Genomic DNA, 17611 nt, shown 5'->3' on the forward strand with positions numbered 1-17611 from the left:
TTTACATGGGAAAAGCATTAAATTTCAATCATTCATCTGAAGTTTACTGTCCTCTCAAAATACTTCTTTGAGGTCACATGAAGTTTGGATTGTTGTCTGAATCTGCTGGTTAGATTTCTTTGTCACAAGATATGCCGTTAGTATATGGATATGCAGCGCATTGGGGCATAGTGGAATAATGTGTAATTTCTTGATATGCAGTGAATGGTAATACGGTGTTCTCTTGTTCTTTGTTCGTGTGCAGTTTCAAAATTCAGATTACACTTTTCTGGCACAGACCTGTGAGTTGAACAAATAATATAACATTGTCTAAATATCTTAAGACCAATATGAATACTTAGCTGTATTCTGTCTTTGTCTTTGCCAGTGTTGCTCCTCAGAGAAATGTGTGCTCATAGGTATTGCTTTCAGGTGTGGCAGCAATTTAGCTACCAGTTAACATGATCTCTCATGTTAGTGTATTTTCAAAAGGGAATAGGTGGGAGTCTATTGGCCTGGCATTTCTAGTAGTAAAATCTGAAAACTGGATTTTTAAATTAGAAAATGACAAGTAGTGCCTTGTTTCTCAAGACGTCTTATCGAGCTTGCTGCTATTTCTGAAATGAGTAGGTATATTGGAATCTGGCCTCTCTTGGCTTATAGGTAACTCCCATGTTTAGTGTTAGTGCATGTATATCCCAAACCAAATAACGTGTTCTCTTCTGAGAAACCACAAAAATTTTACTGAGTTGGAACTGCTGCAGAAATGTGCTGTAAAATTGCTGCAGGAGGCTTAAACTCTCTTCAGCAGAGGTTACATCAGGTATAGAGTTCACAGAGTGCATCGCATATGACAGCGGTGTCAGTAAGTTTCAGCTTAAAACATGCACAGACCATCTTTGTTCCACAACATGGTGGGGAGTGCTGTGGGACCAGCTGGAACACCAGGCTGGTTTCTTGGCCTTTTGGTTACAATTCAGAACACTTCCAAAACCTCCCCGTCTTCCTTCAACCCCCAACACCCACCCCACCCCATCCCCACATACAGCTGTCAGGAGCAAAATTCACATGTAACAACGGCCGTGGTTAACAATTCTAAGCTTTCTTTTTCTCCGCTCATTTGCAAAATGTTATATAGTCATCTTTCAGCTTCTTAGCAAGAAAAATAGGGGCATGAAGATACTAATTGCTCGAGACTTTTTTGTTGTAGTAGTCTATATAATTTTGATATGCAGCCTCCGGTAAATGAATGGAAAATGTGTCTAAATTCCTAGGCTTGTCTTGAAAATCTCACCCTGTTTGGTGTTTTTCTTGCAACAAATCTGCTTACCTCAGCCTTAATATCAAAGGGGCTATTATGTTAGCAGCTTTGTTTGGCTCACAGAAGAGGGAACTTAACTTGAATGCCCAGTAAATGCATGTATGAATAGTTAATACTTAATGCATATAGGAAACAAATGCTAATATATTACCACTTTTAATAAAGAGCTCATCAAATTTCAGTAGTTTTCTTCCAGCCTTTTATGTGGTCCTTACTAATGTAGTTTTTGTACAGATTGTAAAATATTCAAGAATTGATCCTAGTTGATGGAATTTCTCACTTAGTATCCAGTAGGACAAAGGAAGGTTGCTAAATGTGGTTTTTCCTTTCCATAGATCTTTAATTTTGGCATACACGAGACAGGAGAAGGAAAAAAGAAAACTTGGAAGAATTGGTATTAGCTGCCAAGTAGAACAATGCTGATTGTGATCAGAGACATGGAATGTATTTTAATCTACTTTAATAGATGTATGCTTTTCACACAGGGAAAGTGTGGGCTTTTACTCATAGATATCAAATTGGTTATGCAAGACTTTGAGGAATCTAATCAACTTAAGTCAGCCTGTGAATTTATGAACATATAAACCACATTTCTATTTTTAGGAGAAAATATTAATAAATTTTCAAACATTAAAGTCCTCCACTTAAAACATGCTTCCAAAAAAAGTTATTATGTATTTCAAGTATTTGGAGGAAGAGGTGGGTCATAAGGTTGATACTCTAATGAAAAGAGCATTAAATCTTTTTCTAGGTTTCCCTTTTCAACAGGGGTAATAGACATTTTCTAGCAGATGGTGGTCTTTGTATAAGCAGAATAAGCAGGCAGCAATTACAGTTCCCCCTTTAACATACCAACAATTTCTGACTATTCTCAGCTTAGTTCTTCTGCTGACTGTGAATCTGTGCGTTCAAACTGACTGAGTCAAAACTTTTCAGCATAGTAAACTTAAACATCAGTAGCAGATTTTATCTATTTTTGCTTTTGTGCACAATTTTTCAAGTTTCAACTGAGTTTGTGCCAAAGCATCGTGCTGCTCTTTTATTAGTTTTCAATGCGGAGCTGTGCCCTGAGCCGTTACACGTGAATTTTACTACCTGAAATGGATTTGGAATTAGATGAAAGGCTTTGCTTTTCTTAACTGGAAAAGTCTTTGTTGAAAACTCTATTAGACATTCTGGACAGGATTTTTGTAGCTGATTGTCAAGCAGTAAATATTATCGAATAATTTATTTGCTGGACAAGATGTATTTGGGAAGGGAAGGTTAACATTGTAATTATTTGCTAAACAAGCTAAAACCCAAACCTAAGTGAATTCTAAGGAGAACTTACTCCAAATTTAGTCACTGATATGACAAGCCAACAGTGTACTCATAGGGGTACAAAATTGTTCCAATTGTCTCCATACTGCTAGGAGGTTGACCCTTTAGTCATTACAACTGAAATAATTTCATTTTCGTATATAGAAATAGCATTATCTTCTATCTTCTTTAAGAGATTTAGTGATGTATTGTCTCATCCAGCCCACTGGTAATGGCAGTTGGACAAATCCTGAATACTGACAAGAAGTAAATCTACTTTTCTATGTCCTTTGTAGGTTCCTTATCTTTGTCAGATGATTGCGCTTTTGTTGCTGTAACTGTACTTTCAAGGCTCTCCTAAGCATAGTTGAAGAGTGGAGTGAGCTAATGTACGTGCTGAGGTGGTTGAAGATGCTATCAGAAAATTGCATATTACAGATGTATTTAAACATATGTTTATTTTGGTTTTATATCTAAGTATGTATTTTTGATCTAAATGTGAATCCTTCACTCCCAGTAGTACTATCACATGAAAAGTTAAAAAAAAAAAAAAAAAGCCTCTGTGCTTTTGTAGAAGTACTCTGCAATTGTAAGCATGTCCTAGAATTGTAAAGTATCATAGCATAGTACAATCTCTGATGCAGCCAGAAAGAAGAAACTTTGGCAAGTTTACAGGGCTGTAATGGTCTTTGAGTTCTCTCCTGGAATTTGTTTCAGGGGTTAGCAGAAGTCCTATGTGTTTCAAATACTGTCTGTTTTCAGTTAATCCAACTTGTGTTAATATTATTTCCAAAAACTGAAAGGTATATTAAGCTGTGCTAAGCTTTGTCAGATAATTTGGCAGTGTGGCTTCAAGGCTGACAACTACCAACAGCAAATTATTCAACTGGATGTTTCCTTTGATTTTAATAGGCAATTATTAATCGTAAAAGATGCAGTAATCTGATCATTAGCTAATTGGTTGCATTTATTTCAACAGGTACAAGTAGTCTGGGGAATTTTCTCAAGTCCTGTGTATAAAGTACTTTACAGCAGCATTTTGGAGTGCATTTCCCTTGAGGAATCTCTCTGTATGTGTATTAACATACTGTTCCCCCTCGGTCTTAAACAACTCTGTTGGTTTGCTGATTAATCTTGAATTATGTAGATTAATGTTTCATTACACACTCGGATATGGCTGTTGTTACTCACCCATCATTGCTTTTATCCTATCTATCTCTTGCTCTGTATAGCTATAGCAGACCTTCCTCATTTGTGAGGTAAAAAAAATGCAGGTGGATGATGTTCATATCATGAGAAACTGTTGGAATCCAAGACCACATGTTTTAAGGAGTGAGTAAATATGCATATACGACAGCAGATCAAAACTTCTCCTGCTCTGAAGTATGAGCAGCCAGGACAAAGAGACCAAAGAGCATAGCCAAAGTCCTAGTGGAAGCATGAGGCAGTACAGGGGATGCCCAAAATCATAAAGCTCCTGTGCTTGTGTCCTTACATTAAGCCATTCTCCTGCTTCTCCGATGGTCAGATTCTTCCATTAAAGGTGCAGCTGTAGTAAATAATGGGACCCGCTTGCAACAGGCTGGAGCTATAGCTCTGCCGACATAGTAATGCTTGTAAACATATGGATTTATTAACTTCTTGTGTTTGCTATGTAATGTTTATCTGCCTTACTAATGGAATAGGCAGTTGTATTATTTTATTGTTTTTTTGAAACTTTGTGGTTATAGAATCATAGAATCGTTTAGGTTGGAAAAAACCTTTAAGATCATCAAGTCCAATTGTTAACCTGTCACTGCCAAGTCCACCACTAAACCATGTCCCTAAGCACCACATCTACACGTCTTTTAAATACCTCCAGGGATGGGATTCAACCACCTCCCTGGACAGCCTGTTCCAGTGCTTGACAACCCTTTTGGTGAAGAAATTTTTCCTGTTATCCAATCTAAACCTGCCCTGGTGCAACTTGAGGCCGTTTCCTCTTGTCCTATCGCTTGCTGCTTGGGAGAAGAGACCAACCCCCACCTCACTACAACCTCCTTTCAGATAGTTGTACAGAGCAATAAGGTCTCCCTTCAGCCTCCTCTTCTCCAGGCTAAACAACCCCAGTTCCCTCAGCCGTTCCTCATAAGGCTTGTGCTCTAGACCCTTCACCAGCTTTGCCCTTCTTTGGACACGCTCCAGCAGTTATGAAGTTATTTCCTGAAGCGTTGATGGATTCCTTTTATAAATCTGATCGCATCCTGCTATTGCTGCCCACTGGAAAGACCTGAAGTAGGTAAAGCCAGTTTGCTGCTGTTACTTAGTATGTAGATATGTTAGAGAGAGGGAGATCCGCAAGACTGAATGGACAGGAAAAAGCACATTTTTGAAGGCTATGAATATAAAGCTTAACATGGAAGAGCACTATACTCACTCAAAACAGTATTTCTTAAATCTCTAGCAAGAGATAGCTGAATGATAAACTGAATTGTGCTGGTATTTTATGCTTTGTATTGGCTAAAGTTTGAATTGCTTCTTCTGAACTTTGAACTTATGATTTGTAGAAGTCTGGGGACTTTCAAACCTGGTACCTGGATAGTAAATTATTTCCTTCAATTAAGATTTTACATATTTGTAATTTTTAACTCTACTAGGCAATTCCCCTATTATTAGGGCATAATTGTAGTTTTTCACTAGGGTTTATGCTTCCCAGACTTGTTGGAGTACAGGAAACATGGGGGATATAATGACGTAAAATGACATGAAAATAAATGTAAATAAATGAGGTTTAGTTTAGAATTTGCCTGGGGCACTGGGCAGATAGCCAAAATGAGTTAAGCAATGGGATTCTTAACATGAGTATTGGAGAAAGAAGCTATGGAGGTTAAGACTGTTTTCTGTGTGGCCAGTGGTTATTTGCTTAGACTTTAATAGCGGTTTAGTGGGTTTCATGATCCTTTGAGCTAAAATGGATAGGAACTCTAATCCAGTTATCATCAAACTGACTGAAAAAGTCTTCATTTCTTAACAGGTCTTTCTGAGGTATTATGTAATGTTATTGTAAATAAGCGATCTGTTAATAACCTTTAGAAACTAAAACTGTAAATGGAAACACTAACACAGTTGTAGTGTGATCTTTCTGCTGCTCTTTGGCTTGCAAAATATATAATATACAACCTATTCAAGTTCCCAACATGGGGACAGTTCTCAAAACCAGAGTATACTGGCTGGGTCATTGCGATTTTTGTTGTAGTTCTTACTGTTGGAAAAAAAATAAGTTTTGCAGCACTCAGAGTGTGATGCACAGCTCTGCAGATATTGTGAAAAACGATGCAGGGTTTTCCTATGCCAGAGTAACAGCAGCTTTACATAGTGTGAAGGAGAGAGATGGATGCTTAGACCATGTTGCTCTTTCTTCTGTGCCACACTGAGATTCTATTCACCTTGCAATGAATGATCCATCTTTGTTAGATCAGACAGGCCGGCAAGGCTTGTGTCAAAAGGGCCTTTTCAATTTGTTATCCTAGCAGCTGGTTCTCTTCCATTGCCTTTGCTTACTGTACATCTGGAAGAAGACTTCTTGCAGCTGGGAGCCATTTCATGTCTAAACCACATCCCCTGTCCATAGCAGAAATACCCTTTTGACAGCAGATGTCAAGCAAACCCTTAATGGGTTATTAATTTAAAAAAAAAAAAAAAAAAAGAATAAAAATTAATCAGTACAAAATTTGACACTGGATTTGCTTTCCTCTTTTACCACCTGTATCTGTAACTTTTCTGTTATTTAGAATTTTTAGTAGAATCTGACATGTTCGGAAGTGCAGGGGACCTTCTTATTTTTTATATAATGCTTTAAATATTATTTAAAGTATTATAAAGACAGTAAATATTGTTATTAAAAAGCAGACAGTAAATATTATGATTAAAAAGCAGCACAGGTAATTTATAATCAAAATTGAAAAGATTAGTACTACTGAAGATAAAGTGAAACTGTGGCCAGAATTTTACCTTGGTGTCTGCTGAAGTCTTTTAAATCCTTATTCGGGCAATTGAGTAGAAGAGGATTGTTTTCAAAGTTGCTGATAATCTTAATGTCCACTGGAGCTAGTGCTAGTAAAATGATGTCATTTTTGTTTATGTGCTGAACTTGAAGTGTTTGGCTCTTGCTTCAGTATTTTTTGGCCTGCAGAACTGACAATAAGGCTTACCCTTAGGCTGTGAAATACTTAGAACACCACTACAAATAATAGGCCCGATTAACCTTTTTGTGGTAAACTGAAAAACAGTTTCATTATAAATATATTTAGTATAATGAAGGCTAGCCTTAAGATTTAAAAAAGCATTCCATTTTAAATGTATTCCAAAAACATTTTTTCCATAAAGTGCAGCAATTTTAATCTTCCACGCTCATCTCTCTGCTAGAAATACAACCCATTTTGTTCTTGATCATTTAAAAATATCAGATTCCTAATAAATGTAAGGTAAGAAAGAAAAAGTACTGAAGAAAAAGAATAAAATGCAGTCATTCATCTGCTGAGCAGGTTAATTTTTTTCAGTAATTTCTCCTGCTCGCCTAATTTCATGCCTAGACAAATTGAAATTCTCAATGCGGTGTCCTTGAAAGGAATCTTATCCTGGTTGTGTCGGTGCGGGCTCCAGGCACTGTGTGTTTGGTCAACAAGCAACAGTGGGTGGTCAGGCTGTAGCACAGGACAAGGGCCCGCTGTGCACAGGAAAAAATGTTCAAAGGTGTTTAAGGGTGGTAAGGAAGTCTGCTGCCCTTCAGAGAGTCCGGAGGCTATAGATCAGCCTTCCCGCGCTATTGTAGCCTGTGAGAAAATTCACCGTAATATCCATAAAGGATGAAAGAATACAGTAACTGTATTCACCTGGATGCACGTCTGTAGGGTCTTTTTTTTTTTTTTTTTAATTTAATCTTGCTCATATACATGCTGTATATACACACGTAGTCTATGTAATGACTGGTGTGTGACTTACCACGGAAAATTGCACTGAAAAACTACTCAGTCTGAGGTTGATCACTTGTTAACAATTTTCTCTGTCACTGCAAAAAGTACGGCTGCTGTATTATCCCCTGATAAACCAGTAGCTTTTGTAAAAAAGCTTTAGCTGAATGTCACGTAAATGATGCGCCGGGCTGGCAGAATTGCAGAATGGCTGAGGCTGGGTTACAGAGGGAGGCGAGAGATGTGTGACTCCCATGAGAAACCTCCTCCTGTCTGACTGCGAGGGGGGAAAAAAAACAAGCAGAGTTGTGGAGCGATGGATATTGTAGAACAATTTTTACACTCAGTTTGGTGATAGTTTTAAAATAACAAAGTAAAGCTGCTTGTAAAGATTTAAATAATTTACTGGTTTGCAGATCATGGAAAAATCTATTTTAGGCAAACTTAATGTTAGTCATCTTTTTTCACTGAGGCTGCAACATGCTGCGTGCAGGTAACATCTCAAAACATGGGGTCAAGGCATGTACACGAGCCATAGGTACTGTAGGCACGTAAGTACCCTGTAGCAGCTCCAGTACTGATAAACTTAGGGAAGACGTGCAGTTAGGGGTCAGCACAGGTGACTTTGGTTTACAGAAAGTGAAAGCACAAATAAAATAAATGACCTCAAAAAGCATTGTGCTCTCCCCCCCCTCCGTCCCCCCCCCGATCCTTATTTTGGTGAGATCTTACTGCACTAGAACAGAAGAGGTCTGAACAAAACCGTTGAACTATTTATATTTCACACAGTATCTGAATGTTTTTATTTTATTCTACCTACCTTTAAAATATCTGTGCACAAAGTTGAAACCCAGTAAAATCCTTTTTAAAAAAAAAAAAAATTTAAAGCAACGTTACGATCCTTAAAACTTCTTATTTGATCTCACAATTTTACAGTGTAAATGTAATAAGGCTTTAATTATACTTCTGATTTGTCATGACTGTTCAGTAGAAGAAGAGAATGTAGTACATTTATTTTTCCTGTGTTTCCTTGGTTAAATATACACTTGGCACTGGAGTCACTGACAGATATGCTCCATGTAGATGCTGTATTTTGGAAAAAAAAAATGCTTCTGTAACTTCAAAGATGCAGTATATTAAAAAAAAAAAAAAAAAGAAAAAAGATGATCTGCCAGGACTGTATTGTTCATGCTGTTTATACAACATCTTAAAACCTGTTAACACAGTAAAAAGTTAATTTCTTGAAGCTTTAGATTGTTACTGTCCTATATTCAGAATCTAGGAATGCAGAAATAGTACACAAATCAAAAAATGAATAGGCAGTAAATTATTATTTGCGTAGTTTATTTAGGTTTATAAATATTATTGTCTACAGTCCATGCTAATATTAATTCACTGTATTACATTATGCTGCTAAATTTAAGCTGCTGGCTCCAGAGAGGGAATGAGCTGGGATGGGAGAAAAATTGTTTGTAAGTTAACTCTCACTTTTTTACAAGATTTATGCATTAGTGTGCAGTCTTCAAGCGCTATCTTCTGGTTGAGTGAAAGCAAAATCAGCTTTGTTAATGCAGTCCAGATGTTTATTAGTCCTGAGGGTATATGTGCTGTTGTAGTTCCCTGCTGCTGTGTTATACTTGCTTGTAATGCTAGACAACCAATTAAGAAATTAGTTCATGTTAAACTTTCTTTTCCTGGTACGGCTGCAAACTGATGATGTGGTTTTTCTGGTGGAACAAGAGAGTATTCTTTATATGTTTTCTGTTACTGGTGAATATTTAAACCATTTGGGCAGCGTGGGGTTAGTATATCAGCAGCAATACAGAATTTTCAGGGTTTCAGCTACCTCAGGCAAATGGTTTTAATTGAACTAATTCACATTAAGATGTTTTGGTAAGTGTGTCTGTTTTTCTTAATTCTGAAGTTTAATTGGCACTGTCATTTCTAGAAACCATCTGTTTACAAGAAATTCCTCATATTAACAAGGTGTTTGAACGGTGAGAGCCTAAATTCTATGTGAAGACATCAAAGAGGGAAGTTTGGTCTATCATGGCTTTTTCTAATTGTAGTTTTTGTGAAGATAGCATTGCTGCACTTCTGGGTTTTTGTTTTGGTGGGTTTTTTTCCATATATGCTTTAACTAGCAATGTCTCTGACAATTCTGATTTGTCCTTGGTGTACATTTTTTTCACCCAAATAAAATGCAGATACATAGAATCTCAGAGTCATATTCTTATAGAAGCTCAAGAACTCTGTGAAGCACTTAAAATTTCTTGAGGTATTCTATACATTTTTCTTTTTGTTTGGGGTAGAATCTCTGTAAGATATTGAATGTGTACTTTTTTTAATCTCGAGAGGAAAAAATTTTTTTTTGTTTTTAGTTCATTCTGTAGGCTTGCTGGAATGTTTTCTCGGAAGTTAATGTTGTAAATTTGTAATAATTAAGATATGTTTTAGAAGTCATAGGTGTTTAAATCGTAGATGCTGAAGATGTGCGATCTTACGCAGATCTGTTACATGGGCAGTTGCATAGTATGTGTCAATAATTAACTATTGGCTCTTGCAGCATACATACCTCCTTCAAAAGCTTCTGATAGCTTTAGGTTTTTTCCTTATTATTCTATATTTTTAGTTCATTCATAAGGAAAAGTGTTTCTTTCCCCAAATTCTTGTACACTCACTGTAGAACTTCTTTGTGGTGACAGTGGATATTATACATAAATCACTGTAGCAGAGTCCATATTGCTGAAAACTCATCAATTTTACAGGTGTCATAAAGATCAGTTGTTTTTAATAAGTGGTGTAGGATTTAAATAGTCAACAGAGTCATAGTAAATGATAGCAGAGATGAGTTCACCAAGTCAGTTAATGCAGTGTGTGTATCACGATTGTGAACTACATAGCAAATGGATCTATTTACTTAGGTGTTTTATAATGTGAATGGAGGAACCAACAGTTAGCTCTAACAAAAATGCCTCAGTGAGGCCATAGTGAAAGGCCACAGGAAATCTCTTTAAAAGCTGTTAAAGAATTATGGGAGGAAGAGCTTCTTTCAAAAGGAACTAAAACCCAATACTGTCACCTATTGGAAGTTTGCAATAAGTTTCACTGTAGTTAGTATTGCCCGTTAAGCCCCAGCTGTTGAAGTAAAGTGACTAGGTGTATCTTTACTGCCATATTGGTCTGACAGCAGCATAAATTCAAAATAAATATTCTTCAAATCCTTTTTACTTTGTGTTACTCTTGAATCTGAGTATTGCAATGTTGCAGCTGGTGCTCTTACTGTGTGGCCTTCCTGTTATTTTAAGTGAATGTAGGTATTGATAGACAAGATCAAGCAATATGAACTCAAACACTGAGATTCTCACTACAAAACTCAGCATGAATTACCAGGGGAGGTTTCATCTCGATATAAGAAAGAAAGAAATTTTTTTACTGTGAGAACAATCAATCACCGGAGCAACCTCCCCAGGGATGTGATAGAGTCCCCATCGCTGGAGGTTTTCAAGATGCGACTGGACAGCGTGCTAGATAATCTCTCCTAGGCTCCCTTTCCCATGAAAGGCTGGACCAAATGATCTTTTGAGGTCCCTTCCAACCTGGGCTGTTTTATAATTCTATGAATTGTGATTAAGTTTAGCTGTTACAGCTCAGTTGGCCAATGCTGAAATAATTTTTGATGGTTACTTTCAGAAATCTATCTGTATGGTGAACTGCGTAAAGCAGCAATTTAGGCTTTAAGAGAAATATTGGCAGTGTTACAGTACATTAAAAAATCATTATGGTCTGCTCATTATGATATGGTTGTTTTCCAAAATGTACATTAGGCTCCAAGTATCCACCTCCACCAGATTAGATCATTGCTTAGGACTTGCTAATAGTGACCTACGTATGGACAGGTACCCGAAGAAAAAAAATAATTATTTGATAACAGTAACTGGTTCACTCGGAAATATTTTGTGTGTTTATGGATATGTCTAAGTGTGGGGTGTTTTACAGGCATGCACAAGCATACAATGCCATTAGTTCATCTGCTTCATGATGGATGGATTCTTTCTACCTGAACTCTGCACAGGTCCAACAGCTAAGAAGTAGTTGAACACTCTGCCCTTAACTGCTTCAGCTGGAGGCACAAGAAACTGTTGCTGTTGAAAAGTAAATTTAGACATACACCAGAAAAAAAGTGTGTGCCATGTCACTAATGGCATAAATACATATTTATCCATGGTGTTCAAGCAACTAATTGTAAGACATTAAAGTAATAACAGAGAAACATACAGACCAAAGAATGATATTTCTCACATGGTACTTGTGGTTTTGGCTTTGCTACAGGAGTCGATAGTGGTGTTATTGAATAGCCTTGATGTAGATGAACAGACAGTATAACTAAGCAAGATTAAGAATGTTTTTGCTAGATACCTTTTGTCTTGTATCACTTCAGAATTAAATTAGAATTCCACGTGCAGCATGCAGTTTCATGTCAATTGATGTGCAAAAATCATTATAACTTTTTTCCTCCTCTCCCTAGGCAACTCATTGCTCCACAGCCCCATGCTAGACCTGGAAAGTGATGTGCGTCCATCACCAATTGGCCATCTCAGTCAAACTGCTTCACTGAAAAGGGGCAGCAGCTTTCAGTCTGGCCGCGATGATGGTAGGCATCGATTTTATTTGGAAAAACAAAGCTGCAGTTCCCTATGTTTAGTGTGTGGTGTAGTCAAAAAACCCAAACAGAAACCCACATTCTGTGTGTTTGTTTTGGTTTGTTACCAAATAAAATTCTTTCTTCTCACACATTGCCATTGCTTACTAAGGGGGTCCTCTGTGTGCATAACTGAAATGTGCTTCTTAAAATGTAGTCACAGTAATAAGAGTCTCTTTTTTTTTCTACAAAACCGGGATTTTTTTTTTTTTTGGCATACATATCCACCTGCTGCCTACCACCTTTTGCTGCTGTTACACCTTTTGTGTGTGTTTGCTAAGATGTCTCTCCTCGCATTTGCTCCTTTTGTGACTGCACATATCTGGTCCATGTTCTCCAATTCTCTAAAGCCAGAAAGGGAAACAAAATTGTGTGACTAAGCTTGAGCAGTGTGTCCACGACCAGCTGAGCCCTTGTGTGTTTTAAGTGTCTTCAACACCCTTGTCCAAACAACTTCATCTCAGGAGTCTTTCAATGGTGGCATCATAGGAGACAGAAAACATGTTTTTCACAGGATAGGTCATTTCTTACCAAAGTGCTTTTTTGCAGAAAGCGGGTTTTTATGAAGAAATTCCTGGGTTTGGTCGTCTTTGTTGCTCTTCTCCCAATTCTGTGGACTTCCTTGAAAACCTGTCTATAGACATCTGATTTTTTTTGAGCAAGTGAAGGAATGAAGGGAATCTTTCAAGAACATAGAATGAAGAATAATGAGAACTGTACATTCTTGTGCTGCCACAGTGTATCTTCACATGAAAGACAATTAAATTGCATCACAGTTTGAGGTTGAATGTTTGTATTTCAAAATATAAATTACACACTCTTCAAAATATACATGTATACCAAGTAATTACATTACTGTATTACTGTCACCCTTGTCCTTTCTTAGCCCAAAGCCTTGCATGAAGTTGATGAACAGGTGTTACAGAGCAAAACAGTAAATTGATGGAGGTTGTTGGATACCATCCACTAATACACATGCCACACATAATGTAGCAAGCAACATCCAAAATCCAGTTTATTTTTTCCTTGCCTGAATTCTTTTGCCTGTGTCTCTGCTTAAATAGTTGCATCTACAGAAGGCACTTTCAATTCAGTTGGTTATCTTTGCTTTTAGAGTCTTAGTTATGGATCCATAACCTTTTACGAACTGGAAAGACAGGTCTTCAGCAAGCTTTGCAGATTCTGTAGGCAGCAGTTTAAACCAAGATTCAAAGGAAAACTGAAGGATCAGAGCATCATAACACCTTAGGAGCCCAATCCACCACGAAGACCCTAGAGTTAGAATGAGTTGCCTCTGAGCTCAGTTCATTGGTACTTAGGTGCACGTGCCCACTGCATGCTTAGGAACAGTTGAAACCTCTACCATCCTTGCTCTTCTCTGAGTGGAGAGCCAAAGCAAACCACCCACTTACGATACCTGTGCAGGAGCTGCCATTCCAAATATGCCATGATGTGCTCTTAGGTTGCTTGTGCATCCTTTTGGTTTTTAGGGAATTTAAGGAGTGGCATCTCTGGGGTTTTTTTGGTGTTTTGGTGGGGTTTTTTTCCCCAGTGTGATTGACGATGATTGCCCATGAGATTATTTGCACAAATTACTTCGAATTCAAAACTGCCTCATTCAAATAACGTTCAGCCTCTGCTTGAGCGTATGTTCATGAGGATATGTAAACAATAGCTCTTGTGTCATCTTTAGGATGTTATAATAGATCGTAATAGAATAAAAGAAAATTTCTGTTTTCATATAGATTGGCACTTTCTCTAGCAAAAAAGTCAAAATATCTTGAATTTATGGCCAGAATGTCCTTTTGACATGATATGCAGTAGTGTCTTCTGATAAATATCTACTGTCTGCAGACCCTGGACTAAGGCAGTCTCTGAAGTAGGCCTGAAGTATGCTTCCTGGAGGGAAAAAGAATTTCGTACGTGAAGTAAATCTTGGCAATGTGTTTACAGTTAGGAACAGACATCCCTGGTTATAACCTTGGGTTGGTGCTTGGAGCTTTTGGCAAAGATGAGATGGTTTCTCAAATTTTTTGGTTAGAGCTTGGGATTTGTTAGTGTCACAGAGCCTCTGTTGCTGTAGCAGTGTTGGCACAGCTTGCTGGCATAGTCACAGCGTATATCAGTAAGAGGAGTTTTTCTGCTACTGGGTCTAGACCAGTTCTCTGACTGTCATAAACCAAGCTGGCAAATGTAGTGCTCTGACATCCTATCTGTGTCCACATGATGAGCTTTGCTGCTTGAACTTGCATCTCCTAAACAGATGCATTGCTATCAGCAGAGTTACACTTCAGTTATGTCAGTCTCTCTCCAAATTTTGGGCTTCCATTGTGATTTTTTTGTTTGTTTGTTTTTCAAATACTCCTCCAGAGTCCCTAAACTTTTTGGTCTTGAGGAAAAAGAACATTTTGGGTAGTGCAGATGTTTATTTGTCCACTAAATAAATGGACAAGTAATTGACCTGCACCTCAACAAACAGCTGCTGCTGAAAGCATGCTGTACTTCAAGGAGATTCAAGACTGGTTACCAACACAGTAAAATAGTGAGGCTCTGGTGAAGCGTACTGGTTACCTAATGTGCTATTAGGCAGCTATTTTTGCCTGACTGGTGAATTCCTGTTCTGTGTAGGCAATATTCCCTACAGATTAAGGACAAAAAGTGTAATTTCACCCAATGTTTTTCTGCATTTCCACAGAGTTGTGTGGTATATGTTCTTAATTTTATCATAGCATAAAAGACCAGTGTTTATACCAAAAAAATCCAACAAACATGGACCTCTTTAAATATCATTGTTTGGTTTGTTTTCTTTTGGTTGGTTGTTTTTTCTCAAAAATCTGTGACTTCTTTTTCCCAACATTCTCAAGTGGACTCTAATTCTTGAGTTGAAATATAAGCCTCTTATCACTGTTGCGTTATCTGTATACCCTGTTTTGTTAAAACATCATAATCAAGAAAGCTTCAATAGAGAAGGCAGATGGGCATAGAAAAGTATTTCATGAAGTTTCCTTTGCTTGCTTTATTAATTGGCACCTTTCTTCTGCCCCTTTTCAGCTTTCTCTTTACCTTCCCCCCACAACCTCCCTTTGCCCCATTTGATAAGAAACTGAGAAAAGTTATCTGCTGCCAAAATGTAAGCTATTTTCCTGATGTGTTTTAATAGCTGGTGTACCAGGAGTGTAAGCAGGTTCATGAAGTGAGAGATGCTGCAGTGTTATACGTCGTGATTGTGTTCTTCATCCAAGAATCTCAATATATACTTAGTGATACCTTTATTGAGTTTTAACAAAACCGTTGGAATATCCCCTGTTTTTCAGATAAAAGACTTTACCAAACAAATGGAAATTAAGATGAGAGGTTGGCAGCTTGCCCCAGGCCACAATGGAAATTTTTTTGAGCTTTAAATAAAGCAGATCTTCTAGTTCCCGTTGTTTGCCTTAATCACTAGCATATCCTGTCAGCCTTGTTTCTTCAGCATCACCTCCTCATCAATTGAAACTTCTAATGTCTTGATTGCTTTCATGTTACCTTACCTTTTAGTGGCTTGAAGACAGAAGACTGGCTAACTGGATTGTTAGGTGGATTGCATTAGATACCCCTACAAAGGGGCCTATTCTTTATATACTGTCGTAGTGCTGGCACCTTGTAAGTGTATCAGAAAAGAAGAAAGAGCTGGCATGTGTACCAATTGTGTACACATATATGGACAGAGCTTTAAACTTTTCCACTCCTGCCTGAAAGATTTTATATATACACTATATAGTCACTTGTATAATACAAAGCAGTAGCAAGCTAGTAGTACATTTTTATTATTAAGTCAAAGTTTTTTAATTTTGCTTTTTCCGTCCCCTCTCCCCCTTTTAGCTTGGCGATACAAAGCTCCTCAGCAAGTTGTATTTGTTGAAAAGTTGACAAAACTTGTTGTAAGTCAGCTGCCCAACTTTTGGAAGCTCTGGATTTCTTATGTGAATGGAAGTTTATTCAGTGAGGTATGGATTCTTCTATATAAATGACTTTTAAGTAACAAAGCTCAATAATAATTATGTTTGAAGTATTATATTTCACTGGAAGAAGTGACTGGGCTTACTTTAATCAGAGAGGTTTATAAAGCAATAAGTAGACTCTTACACATTTGAGAGATGCTACCTTGACTTGTAACCTGTCTTGCAATACTAACCTATAGAAGTGAGACTCTTCGTTTTATTTTCAAAAGAATAAAAGCATACAATGCAATTACTTAGAATTCTGACAGTGGTGTGTCTATGCATGTTCCAGATGCTGGAGTCAATATCTGTGTAGTTTCACCTCTTACTCATAGCTGGCCAGCCGCCCTTCATTGGTGATCTGAAGAAATAGCAAATTGCATGAAGGACAGAGATATGTAGGAGATAAAGTCATACAGAAAAAAAAAAATTATTTCCTTTCTTTGAAACAAGAGTACTCATTTCTTGAGCTTTAAGTGTTTGGAATTGAGGGTAGGTTCAAGACCAGAGTTGCAAAATGACCAAGGCCCAGAGTGGTATACACAGACATACTATAGGGAGTCTAATCTAGAAGTGCAGTCAGCTGCAATCACCTCTGCTTCTAGTCCTTCTTGCTCAGATGATCTGGTTTTTTTACAAATTAGGTAAATAAAATATTGTAATATATAAATAAATTATGTTTTTATAATAATGATTCATGACGTGCCATTTTTATGTGCACACTATTAACAGATTTTGAAAGGATACGTTTCATAATGAATTTGATATGGGTCATATACAGCTTACCATCATAATCGTTACCAGATAAATACAATAGTTTTGGGGTTTGTCTTCTTGCTAAAATTTGGTCACAGAATTACATTATGTTTTACAGAGAGTTCACTTCTGGTCCTTAAGCCATGTTGTTTCTTCTCCAGAAGAACTGTAGTGATAGCATATTCCCAAGGTGCAAGTCTGACAAAGACAAACACAAGATAGAAGCGTAGTGAAAGGCAGCTCTCTGTTCCATCAACAGATGATAAAGCACTAGTTCACACCTCATCTGCATAGCTATCACTGGGAAGTCCTGCTGACTGCAGTTTGGACTCCCTCATTCTGAGTCCTAAAAAACTCTGAAGACAAGGTCTATAGAGAGATGTAGAGGCAGTTGGGATAATACAAAGCAGGTGGAAAATAAGCAAGCTATTGGACATGCATATTATTCAGATCAGCTTCCATATTGAACCTAAAAGTCTGTGCATCTAAAACTTCTCTGTTTAACGGTTGCTATATGATTTCAGTTGTTGAGATTGTTTTTCTCCTGCCATGCTTAGTGTCCTGCTGTGCTTAAATCCTTGAAGTCATTGCAGCTACTGTGTTCCACTACAAAATTATCCCTAAA

At 37.4% G+C, this 17611-nt stretch overlaps 1 protein-coding gene across 4 annotated transcripts in view; it reads left to right on the forward strand.

The window, feature by feature from the left end:
- The window catches only part of EXOC2 (exocyst complex component 2), a 133138-nt gene that overhangs the window by 55361 nt on the left and 60166 nt on the right, over nt 1-17611 (forward strand). For all 4 annotated transcript variants that reach the window (XM_087762275.1, XM_087762252.1, XM_087762259.1 and 1 more), the window contains exons 12-13: nt 12077-12202; nt 16112-16236. In XM_087762275.1, the coding sequence (XP_087618401.1) occupies nt 12077-12202; nt 16112-16236 (251 nt within the window). The remainder of the gene's footprint in view (nt 1-12076; nt 12203-16111; nt 16237-17611) is intronic.

This window comes from Nipponia nippon, unplaced genomic scaffold, assembly GCF_047370975.1.
Source record: "Nipponia nippon isolate SJK-2023a ecotype South Korea unplaced genomic scaffold, ASM4737097v1 scaffold_1, whole genome shotgun sequence".
In the NCBI taxonomy this organism is placed as follows: Eukaryota; Metazoa; Chordata; class Aves; order Pelecaniformes; family Threskiornithidae; genus Nipponia; species Nipponia nippon.